This window comes from Suncus etruscus, chromosome 8 (genome assembly GCF_024139225.1).
Source record: "Suncus etruscus isolate mSunEtr1 chromosome 8, mSunEtr1.pri.cur, whole genome shotgun sequence".
Taxonomy (NCBI): domain Eukaryota; kingdom Metazoa; phylum Chordata; class Mammalia; order Eulipotyphla; family Soricidae; genus Suncus; species Suncus etruscus.
In genome coordinates, this window is record NC_064855.1 from 22184990 (window position 1) to 22197566 (window position 12577).

Sequence of the window (12577 nt, forward strand, 5' to 3'; positions counted from 1 at the left end):
GAGGAACATCCCACTGAACTACTTTAATGGAATCAGAGTTTGAACAATTGCAAAGCTTCTTGGATTAAAAAAATCACAGTGTCTGGAGCTAGAGAGATAGTACAGAATGTAGAGCACTTGCCTACAAGCCTTGGCTGGCTTGGGTTGGATCCCTAGCATCCCACATGGTTACCCAAGCACTGCCAGGAGTTATTCCTGAGTGTAGAGCCAGGAATAATCCTTGAGCATTGCCAGGTATAGTTCAATGCCCCCTCCAAAAAACAAAACAAAACAAAAAACCCAAATCTCAAACACAATATCAGTATCATAAAGAAAAACATTCAGAAATATGATATTATGACTTATTTCTGAATCTCTAGAGCCTATACATTTCATAGCATAACTGTTATTAAGTGTCTAATTAAAGAGACCTACTTGCATAATGAACATTTGCTAAATTATTGAGCTTTTTAAAATATAATTCAAGTTAACTGCAATTTTGGTCAGAATTTATTGGCCCAGCTTTACTAAATACGTATTTTATTTTTTTATGTATTTCAGAATCAGTACTTTCTGAATGCATAATATTTTTTGTTTTGTTTTGTTTTTTTGGGCCACACCCGGTGACACTCAGGGGTTACTACTGGCTATGCGCTCAGAAGTTGCTCCTGGCTTGGGGGACCATATGGGACGCTGGAGGATCGAACCGCGGTCCGTCCAAGGCTAGCGCAGGCAAGGCAGGCACCTTACCTCTAGCGCCACCGCCCGGCCCCGTGAAATGTATAACATTTAATATACATAAGTTTAGTGCTTTCTCTAAATTTGTTTTGCTTTGTCACATACTTTGTTCCTCTTTGCTCCTATATGTAACAGTGAAATATCTCTCAGAGATCATACTAGATTTTCAGTTATTTTTTTTAATCAATTTCTACTGAACAACTAAACTTGAGGAGTGTGCTCAGTGTTCTGTTAGTATGGCATATATATATATAAAAAAAAATGATACGGGCCGGAGAGATAGTACAACAGATGGTGCTTGCCTAGTGTGCTGATGACCTGGGTTCGCTCCCTAGCAACACATAAGGTATCCATGAGTGCAGAGCCAAGAGTAAACCCTGTGTGCAGCTAATTTTGGCCCCAAAATCCAAAGAAATACAAAGTGATACCATAGAAACCAAAGGGCTGCTAATGTCTTGTAGATCGAGGTACACTCACTGCAAAGAAGCACCAAACATGCCAAGTAGAAATGTGCTCAAAACTGTTATGTGGCTTTTTCCTATGCAGTTCTAGGGTTTACCCAAATCTAAAACTGTCTTTTTGTACTTTTGGTTTTGGGGTCACACATGGTTTTAGTCAGCACTTATTTTTGGCTCTGTGATTAGGGGTCACTCCTTGCAATGCTTTTGGAACTCAGGGATGCCAGAGATTTTGGGGAGCTAGTAGTTCCAGGAATTTGAACTGCAGTCATTTATGTGCAAAGTAAGCAAGCACCTTAATGCTAACTCCCATAGATCTCTTCGAACCATCCTAACTTGGGTTGAAAGAAGAAATGTTACAGAAGAAATCATTGTGAACTGCTGATCAAACTGAAATAAAAACTTAAATACAAATCATAATAAGATGGGCTTCCAGACTGCTATTTGTTAAATAATAAAATACTGGCTAAGTTTTTAGTATGTTAGTTACTATATTTGGTACTTTAATGTAATAATAACTATAATTTACTAAGTAAGTATCTACTGTATAACAGGCATTTGGTGTTAATTATCTCTAGTTCTAGTAACATGTCTTGCAAGAAAAACATTTCCCTTATTATAGCTTAGAAACTGAAGTTGGTGAGTTGAAGCAACTTATTCATTATTACAAAAATATTATGTAGGAGCCAGAGTGGTGGTACCAAAGGTAAGGCATCTATCTGTCTTGCAAGCAAGCGCCATGTAGGATGGACCCTGGTTCAGTTCCCCAGGCATCCCATATGGTCAACCCCAAGCCAGGAGCGATTTCTGAGTGCATAACCAGGAGTAACCTCTGCGAGTCACCGGGTGTGGCCAAAAAAACCAAACCAAACCAAACCAAACAAAAATATGTAGGGAATGAAACTTTTTTTCCCCTTTACTCTTCCCCACCCCATTACTTGGAATAAAACGTTTTTAATTGTTTGTTGGTAATGTGTTTGTTTTGGTCCACACCCAGCAATGCTCAGGGGTTACTACTGGTCACTCCTGACAGTGCTTAGAGAACCATATCAGATACGAGGGATCAAACCTGGGTCAGCTGTGTGTAAGGCATTACTTACTGTATTATTATTCAGGCCCTATCTATTTGGTAATTTTGATAAAAATGTCTTTGCTTTCCTTCTTTTAATTTACATTGAAAAAATCATTTATAGCAGTTCTATGGACAACATTTAAGTGAAGCTAAAATTACCTTATATCTAGGAATATGTGAGAAATTAGAGAAGAAATAAAATAGCATTTTATTCTTAGCCTATGCCCTCTTATTTACATTTGCAATTATACTACAGAACATTAATTTCAGATGTTAAACCATGTTTTATGTAACATGATTATTTCTTCTTTATTTATTAAATTAGGATTGTAGATCTAAGCAGATATAATTTAATTTTTTTGGTTTAGAACTTACAGATAATATTTTTATTATGAATTTTCATGAGTCCTGGCACTTTCAAAAGTTATAGATGTGGCACACCTTTTTTTTGTGATTGCCAAAAAATGCTGCTAAAAATTTTTCCCCTGTCAACTTGTTCTATTCTGAAATGCCTGAAACATTTTAGTTTGAAAGTCAGAGAATATTTTACATCCTTCCATATTAGCACCAAGGAAAAGAGGATAATGCAAAGTAGTGTGGAAGTAGGAATTGTTTTCATAATTATGTTAGATTGTTGAAATGCATTATTTGTTCAGTCTATTATTGTTTACAGTTTTCTTGTAAATAAATCTCAACACATGGGATAGTAGTCTAGAATCTTGGTTATCCAAATATTTTACAGTTTGTTAACTGGGTTTCAAATTATAGGGGAGGATGTGAGGTTGACCCCACTTTATTATTTTTCTAATGATACCCACCTTAACAATTCTTTTCTAAGAGCTGACAATTTTATACATTACATACTGTTTTCCTCCTCCATGAACTGTTTCTGTCCATCTGAAAATGCCAATTTATCCATGTGAACTTTTCTTGTTTCCTCCTTTAGAATTTTGCTTCAAAAATTAAAACTTATTACTACTCTTTTTTCTCTCCTGTAGAGACTTTCCTGTCCCCTCAGCTTATGTAGTTTCTTTTTTTTTTTGTTTGACCCAAGTATTATTCAGAAATCAAATGCTAGCTTTTGGAACTGATACCTAGTAGTTTGAATGTCTTGCCAGATTCCCTGAAGAATATAGCATGCCATTTCTTTGGTGATAGAAATATCTCAGTATGTTACTATATGCATTAGTAACAAAACATTCCAGGCAGCAGGCAGGCCATGCAACCTGAGGCCTGGGAATACAGGTTTTCTCATAGACTGTCACCCAGGGTGATTCCTGCAGCTATGTTTATACAGAAAAGTGTTTCTGTTTTAATTTACTACTGTTGTGTGGATGATACTCTCCTCTTTTGGAACAACTAAAATGTAAAATGAAGCCTACATATTGCTCTGTAATATAGCATCTAACTGTCCCAGAAAACAAAAATTGGGGAATTTCTTCTATGAAAATAAGGAATGTATTATATACTGCTGCTCATGAAGAGGCCTGTGGGAGTTCTGGGCTGTAGCCTCAATTTTATTTGTAAATATGTAATCATGTCTTAGCAGCTTTAACATTGACATACTAAACCAAATTGAAAATGAAACTTTCTAAGTGTGCATGTCATCATCTAAATTTCCAACTTTTGGAGAGTCAAACTAGGGTGTGATTAATAATAAATTTGGGCATTAAGCAAAAATTGGGGCTGTCATAGGCCAACCAGATGATATTATCACCCTATTCTGGTATTCAATATATAATGAATGTTTCTTGGGATTCAAGTGCAAATGAGTAATTGAGCATGTAAGTGACTTATTCACTGAGCAGACCAAAGTTTCTTGGCATGGCTGTTGGCTTTTGTTTTTAATTTATAGAACTTCCTATTTATACCTTTAGTTCAAATCTGACAAGAACTTATATCTTAGGAAATATAATGAGTACAACCAGACAATTTCACTAGAAAGTGGAAGATGTCACTGAGAAAAGTCCAGAAAGATAACCTGTGCTTGAGTATAATAAAGTTGACCAATATCATGGGCCATTAGATCCACTCCACTAATTTTAATCTAGTGAGGGTGTTTGTAGTTTCATTCTTAAAAAGAAAACTAAACAAAGTATGTTCTTTCTCCAACTCTTTCTCTTGTTTCTTCCTTTATTCTGTTAACTTTCTGGAACAGTCAAGTTCAATTCCTTTATTTCTTAATATTATGCAATTGAGTTTCTTTCTATAATATGATATGGCATTCTTGAAGATAGGACTTCCTCACTCTGGTCATCTGATCTCTTTCCAGTAATTTTTTTTTTCTTTTCAGTACAATTAACACAATTTTTCCCTTAAAGACTGAGACTGATGGTTTTTCTAAGTTTCTTGATTTGTGCAATACTATGCTTTGTTCTACTACTAGTATTTTCCACATCACTCTTTCCCCGAATTTTCTTTCTTCTGACTTGCTTTGATCAACACACTTCATGCTGAATAAGTCTCTATATCGTCATGCATTAGGAATATGTATTGTTGGGGATGGAGCGATGGTGCAGTGGTAGGGCGTTTGCCTTGAACGCGGCTGACCCAGGACTACCGTATATTTCCAGCGGATAAAACGACTTTTGAAACGAAAAAAAAAAAAAAAGTCAACCGAAAATCGGTGTCATCTTATAAGCTGAGTATATCCTGAAAAATGTTTCTATATGCCACTAAACCAAAATCATCTGGATACTGCCATGAAACGAATTTTCCAACTCGATCCTGCACCAGTCACTGCAAAGCAGCTTGGACCGCCTCTCTAACTCAGTCAATCCAAGCAGACTGGATTTTATGCATGCAAATTAGACAATGTTCTGGACCCGAATCTATACTGTAAAAAGCTTGCTCAGATTGGTCAGAGTCAGAGAGGAAGTCTATTACTGTATAATCTTTGAACTTTTGTTGTGATTGGCTCACTGTGATACATACAGTTGCAGCACAGGATAGTTCTGTCTTATACAGCGAATATAGGCCTAAAACTATGTTTTAACTGTAAAATTAGGGGGTCCTCAAACAATGTTCCCAAACATACAATCACCTTAATTTTGACAAAGAACAAGAAATCCTAAGTGGATCAGGGAAAACCTTCAACAAGTGGTGCTGGCAGAACTGGTTAGCCACTTGCAAAAAAACGAACATTGACCCCCAGTTAACATCATGTACGAAGGTAAAATCCAAATGGATTAAAGACCTTGATATCAGACCTGAAACCATAAGGTATATAGAACAACATGTCGGTAAAATACTCCATGACATTGAGACTAAAGGCATCTTCAAGGAGGAAACTGCACTTTCCAAACAAGTGGAAGCAGAGATCAACAGATGGGAATACATTAAGCTGAGAAGCTTCTGCGCCCCAAAAGAAATAGTGCCCAGGATATAAGAGTCACCCACCGTGTGGGAGAAACCCAACACCCATCAGATAAGGAGCTAATCTCCAAAATATACAGGGCACTGACAGAACTTTACAAGAAAAAACATCTAATTCCATCAAAAAATAGGGAGAAGAAATGAACAGACACTTTGATAAAAAAGAAATACAAATGGCCAAAAGGCACATGAAAAAATGCTCCTCGTCACTAATCATCAGGGAGATGCAAATCAAAACAATGATGAGATACCACCTCACACCACAGAGATTGGCACACATCACAAAGAATGAGAACAATCAGTGCTGGTGGGGATGTGGAGAGAAAGGAACTCTTATCCACTGCTGGTGGGAATGCCATTTAGTCCAACCTCTATGGAAAGTGATATGGAGATTCCTCCAAAATCTGGAAATTGAGCTCCCATTTGACCCAGCTATTCCACTCCTAGGGATTACCCTAGGAACACAAGAATAAAACACAAAAACCCCTTCCTCACACCTATATTTATTGCAGCACTATTCACAATAACCAGGCTCTAGAAACAACCAAGATGCCCTTCAACAGATGAATGGCTAAAGAAACTGTGGTACATATACATAATGGAATATTATGCGGCCGTCAGGAGAGATGAAGTCATGAAATTGTCCTATACATGGATGTACATGGAATCTATCATGCTGAGTGAAATAAGTCAGAGGGAGAGACAGAGAGAGACACAAAATAGTCTCACTCATCTATGGGTTTTAAGAAAAATAAGTCATTTTGCAACAATCCTCAGAGACAATGAGAGGAGGGCTGGAACTTCCACCTCACTTCATGAAGCTCACCACAAAGAGTGGTGAGTGCAGTTATAGAAATAACTACACTGAGAACTACCATAACCATGAGCATGAGTGAGGGAACTGGAAAGCCTGTCTAGAGTACAGGTGGGGGTTGGGTGGGATGGAGGGAGATTTGGGACATTGGTGGTGGGAATGTTGCACTGGTGAAGGGGGTGTTCTTTACATGACTGAAACCCAATCACAACATATTTGTAATCAAGATGTTTAAATAAAGATATTATAAAAAAATTAGGGGGTCATCTTATACGCCGGAAAATACAGTACAGCTGTTTGATCCCCGCGTCCCATATGGTCCCCGAGCCAGGAGCAATTTCTGAGCACATAGCCAGAAGTAATCCCTGAGTGTCACTGGGTGTGGCTCAAAAACAAAAACAAAAGTTATCTCGAGTCTTTTAAAAAAAAAAGGAATATGTATTGTTGTATTGCAGTTCCTAAAAGTGCAGTTATTTGGGCACTACTACTGCCTCAACTTAATTTAACTCGTCCAGAGTAGAAATTTGGAAGATGAATTTTTAAAATATAACTCTGATGATTTTAATATGTAGTATTGTAGTTGTAGTTATTCTTTCACATATTTTCACATATTCTTTCACATATTCCTTTCCCTGATCATTCTCTCAGCACTTTCATGGTCTTACATGTTATCACACTGCTAAAATAATCGTTCAATAATTCTGGATTATAAAATAAATAATTTGTTGGCAAATTTGGGCAAGATTAACCAAAGAAGACAATATTTAACTAAAGGAATTCTCAGTGTCAGACGCACACTTCATACTTTTATGATTAAGGACCATTATATTCAAGAATGATAGTCTGCATCTAAATCAATCTCCTAAATCCTGTAATCCACTTTACATACCACTGCCAGATGGTCAGTATAAGGCATAGTTCTATTCTTGATATTTTTTTTTCTCTTAAAAACCTTGAATAGTTGTCATATTAGAGCCAAGTTCACATTATCCAGTTTGGCTGTCAAGGCCTTATAGGCTCAACATTTTTTGATTTGTTTAGTATTTTATTTTTATTTTATTTGTTTAGTATTTTAATTACATAATGAAGTGTGTAGAAATTATGTCAGAAATATTTGGGTCTCCATTATGTTTTGTTTTGAGCAATTTAATTTAAATCCTGCCTCATTTGCTCATGAAAAAGATAATACCAGGGGCTGCAAGGTGGCACTAGAAGTAAGGTGTCTGCCTTGCAAGTGCTAGCCAAGGAAGGACCGTGGTTCGATCCCCCGGCATCCCATATGGTCCCCCCAAGCCAGGGGCGATTTCTGAGCACTTAGCCAGGAGTAACCCCTGAGCATCAAACAGGTATGGCCCAAGAAACAAACAAACAAAAAAGATAATACCAGGTTGACTTAAAAGGGTTATTTTGAGGATTACAAATTGGCCTTCTCATAATCAATGAAAGAACTTGTAAAAACAGTAATTCTCAAATTTCAACATGCATCATACCAGCTATTCATTATAAAATATGTTTTTGGGGGCCCGGAGAGATAGCACAGCAGCGTTTGCCTTGCAAGCAGCCTATCCAGGACCAAAGGTGGTTGGTTCGAATCCCGGTGTCCCATATGGTCCCCCGTGCCTGCCAGGAGCTATTTCTGAGCAGACAGCCAGGAGGAACCCCTGAGCACTGCCGGGTGTGGCCCAAAAACCAAAAAAAAAAAATGTTTTTGGGCTATACCTTTTTCTGGGAATTTTTACTTACCTCATTGCCACGTTGCTGCCATCAATAACTATTGGCCTGAGATTTTCCCCATCATCTGTTATATTCTCTTGCTTTGGAGATTCACACCTCTGAGATTCCAGGGAAGAAGTTTCCCGCATTATATTATTAATTGTAGTAACTGTTTGTTCAGCCTCACTTTTATTTCCAAGTTTGACAAGTTCTCCCAAAATATCATTGATTAAAGCATCAGTACCAAGTTTGTTTAACACCAGCTGAACCTGTTCTTCAGAATATCCTAGTTTAAGTGCAAACTCCAGTTTTGTTTGGTATTCTCGCACGACATCAGGGGGTTTCTTCACTTCCTTGGATGAAGTCTGGGACTCTTCAGGTTTAAAGTCTTGTAAAATTTCACTGCGTTTGAGTATGTGAGTCTCTAGACAGGGAGACCTACATAATTGTCTGTGAGTCTTGGTTAGTATGCATGGCTCTGCTGAAACAGTACTCAATTGTTCTGACTCATTATCAGAATTTGTGCTTTCTTCAGAGTCACCAGAGCTGGCATTTTCTTCACATACCTCTTTTCCTTCCTTCCCAGAATGAATTTTATCCATTGTTGGCTTTTCTACCATTGACCAAGGTGCGGATATATTTAAATGTGGGTCAGTGCTCTCCATATAAAGGTGGCCTAGGTCATGCCCCAGATGATTCTTCAAGCCCATGAAGCTGTTGCATGTACTTGACTCCACTTTGCCATTTTTTCTGTATTCCTGAATGCAGAGCACCCCGTATTCCTAGAGAAAAATAGAAAATGTTGAGGATTTTCTATTTACTGTTTCATTTCTGGTTTGGTAAAGAGGATGGACATGAATGACCAATTACTAAATACCTACTTTGTATTTTGTTTACAACCTTTATAACCTCCTTGCAAAATAGGATTATGCCTTACATTTCAGAGGAAGAATATACATCGCCATATTCCTACATGGCAACATTTAATTGTTTTTGAGTAAAATAAAGAAATGGTAGCACTGCCTTTTGCACCCAGTTTTCTCTAACTCCAAACCATGATCTTCCACTGTTAAGATATATAGGTTTTGAGGCTGAAATGACAGTACACAGAAGGCAGGGCATTTGCCTTGTATGTGCTGACCCAGGTTCAATCCCCAAGCACTACCAGGAGTGATTGTTGAGTGCAGAGCTAGTGGTAACCTCTGAACATAGCTGGTTGTGGTCCCCAAACATATATACATATCGTATATATGTTTCTAGAATCAAACAGAATATTTATCAGTCATGTTTTCCATATGCTGTGACCAATGAACTTTCATTTTTTTTCTAAATTAATTTGTAAAAATTTTTTGGGGGTTGGACAATTTAATAATTTAGATAGTTTAGATACTGTGATGAGAAAGCATATCACAAGGAATAACCAGGTATCAAATAGTTCCAAAGTAAATTATATTTAAGAGAGGAATTACTTTGTCCTAACTTTATTTTATAAATTCTATACATAGGGCCCGGAGAGATAGCACAGTGGCGTTTGCCTTGCAAGCAGCCGATCCAGGACCAAAGGTGGTTGGTTCAAATCCCGGTGTCTCATATGGTCCCCCGTGCCTGCCAGGAGCTATTTCTGAGCAGACAGCCAGGAGTATCCCCTGAGCACTGCCGGGTGTGGCCCAAAAACCAAAAAAAAAAAATTCTATACATAGTAATGATACATTTTTAGCATTAAAGTACACCATCGGGGCCGGAGAGATAGCATGGAGGTAAGGCATTTGCCTTGCATGCAGAAGGATGATGGTTTGAATCCTGGCATCCCATATGGTCCCCTGAGCCTGCCAAGAGTAATTTCTGAGCATAGAGCCAGGAGTAACCCCTGAGAGCTGCCATGTGTGACCCCAAAACAAACAAACAAACAAACAAAAAATAAAGTACACCATCATTTATGGAGAGAGGAAAGGGGGAACTATCCTTTTATTCTCTACACATTTACAGAAAGTAGAGAAATATTTCACATATAAGTAACAACAAATACACTGAATCTATCTTCATTTTTTGAAGTTTATGGTAAAGTATATGTCTGTTTTCGATCAGATTAATTAATGGTAATATGTATTTTGTTAGGAAGTCATTTTTTTATACTATAGGAATGCTTAAACTATTTAAAATACTTCTGTAATTTTAATATTTTACTAACAAGTATACTTCCAGGAAAATATTTGCTACTTCATTACCAGAACAGGTTAGCAAAACAAATTTTTCTCTTGTGCTCCATTGCAAGTGTTATATTCATAACAGTAGTTTACTTACTAAAGCAATCCCAGTGTTCGGTCCATAGATAACATGACTAAGCTAGTGCTATTTGAATTTTAAATCTGTCATAAAATATCTAATTAAATAACCTACAAAAAGAAAATTGGGAAAACATTTTATTCTAAAGCTCTTCAATATCTTATTTATACTAGAAAGAAGCTATTATATTAATGTTAAGAGATAATGGTAAGTAATTTCCTAAGATGTCACATATTTGAATGCATACCTGGTGAATTTTTATTAGAGAACAATATTTCTACAAAATAAAATGATTATATTAATGATGATAACTACTAGGAAGAGAACATAGACTCTTTAACTGAATAACAAGTCACTTTACAGCGGGTAGGGTATTTGCTTTGCAGATAAATATGCCAAGTTTGATTCTCTGCAACACATATTAGATGTAAACCCTCAACCCCGTTCCCAGCTTTAATAGGAATGAACCCTGAGTTAAGAACCAGGAGTAAGGGCCCGGAGAGATAGCACAGCGGCGTTTGCCTTGCAAGCAGCCGATCCAGGACCAAAGGTGGTTGGTTCAAATCCCGGTGTCCCATATGGTCCCCCGTGCCCGCCAGGAGCTATTTCTGAGCAGACAGCCAGGAGAAACCTCTGAGCACCGCCGGGTGTGGCCCAAAAAACCAAAAAAAAAAAAAAAAAAGAACCAGGAGTAAGTCCTGAGTATAGCTAGCTGTGTGTAGCCCCAAAACAACAACAACAAAAAACAAAGGGGGTGAAGAAAAACAAAAACAAACAGAAAAACAAACAGAATTCCTTCAGTGTGAACTCCTAGACACTTCCACAGCAGTTTCTTTAGTTTTTATTTCTCGAGAAGACAACTATATCACTGTTCCAAGATAGGACGGAGGAGTTACAAATTCTTCTTGGTCCTGATTGCACAACTATTAGATATATTCATTAGGAGCACTCTCTACATATCTACTTCATTATGAAGTGGCATCTATTTCTATTTTTTTTATTAATATGGATATGCATGAGTCCAATTATTTAGAATTAATTTTTTGAAAGCAAATCTTTACACTCAAGTGATTTATTAACTACTATAATAAACTGACATTATAATGCAAGTAACAAATCACAACAGCGTCCTATTAAAGGGATACAGTTAAAAGAAAAACCAGCACTGTGGCCTTCCTAGAGCGTCTACCAAAAGTGTCTTAAATAAGGGAAACCTATTGGAAGCTAGGCTGCCTGGCAACCAGAAGCTGGTTGCTAAGCTGCACTCTTTTAACATGCCATCATGAATGCTAGCACAGTGAAAGAATAATTTGGTATGAACAAAAGCCTATAAAAGAGAATGAGACTTAAGTGCGTCTGGTTTACCCTCCGAGAACAATGCAGCTGCCAAACCAATCTGGAAGCTCCAACATCATTGTTCTGTAAACCCCACAATCTGCTCTGACTGCAGGAAATATATGTAATGGCCAACATTTTTTATCTCTTATGAAAAATTTGAGTTTTGTGATATTTAAGATAATGATTCACTGACCAAGTCCCTAAGCTGAACTAGGAAATACTTCTTGAATACCAAAATACAATGTTTTTCCTTTTGGACTACTTCAGACACTTTATGAAGATGAATGAGCACTTTCCAAAAAGTACACCCAATGGGGAACATTAAAATAAAATGTTCTATTTCAGGAATAAGTAAAAAGTTTCCTAATTTCAACATTTTTCAAAGAAAAACCAAGTACTGTAAAGTTTTCAAGCTAAAAACTATTCGCCTTACAGAAATACTTTAATCTATGTCACTTCCAGTGAAAAAGAAAAGTAGTTGACACTTCATAAATAAATCTGCTCTGTGTGATTTTATTATATGACTAGCAGGAAGAAAAATTATATCAGGTGTTTATTTTATTTAGTATTAAAGCACGTGAAGTCATTTATATTTTAATATTAATAACATTAAATACATTATATACAAGTACAGTTAATAAACACCATATATCTTTAACTTGGGATAATTCATATATACACAAATTAAATTAAAATTTAAAATAGTTTGCCTAATTTGATTTTAATGCTAAAATAAATGTAAACAATTTATCTTTCGACTCGTAAAAGAGCTAATATATCATTTTGTTAGATAAAATATATTTTTTA

At 36.7% G+C, this 12577-nt stretch overlaps 1 protein-coding gene across 1 annotated transcript in view; it reads right to left on the minus strand.

Moving 5' to 3' along the window:
- Window positions 1-12577, minus strand: part of ZC3H12C (zinc finger CCCH-type containing 12C) — a 56041-nt gene that overhangs the window by 20958 nt on the left and 22506 nt on the right. Inside the window, exon 2 of the mRNA XM_049778641.1 lies at window positions 8180-8931. Coding sequence (XP_049634598.1) covers window positions 8180-8931 — 752 coding nt within the window. The remainder of the gene's footprint in view (window positions 1-8179; window positions 8932-12577) is intronic.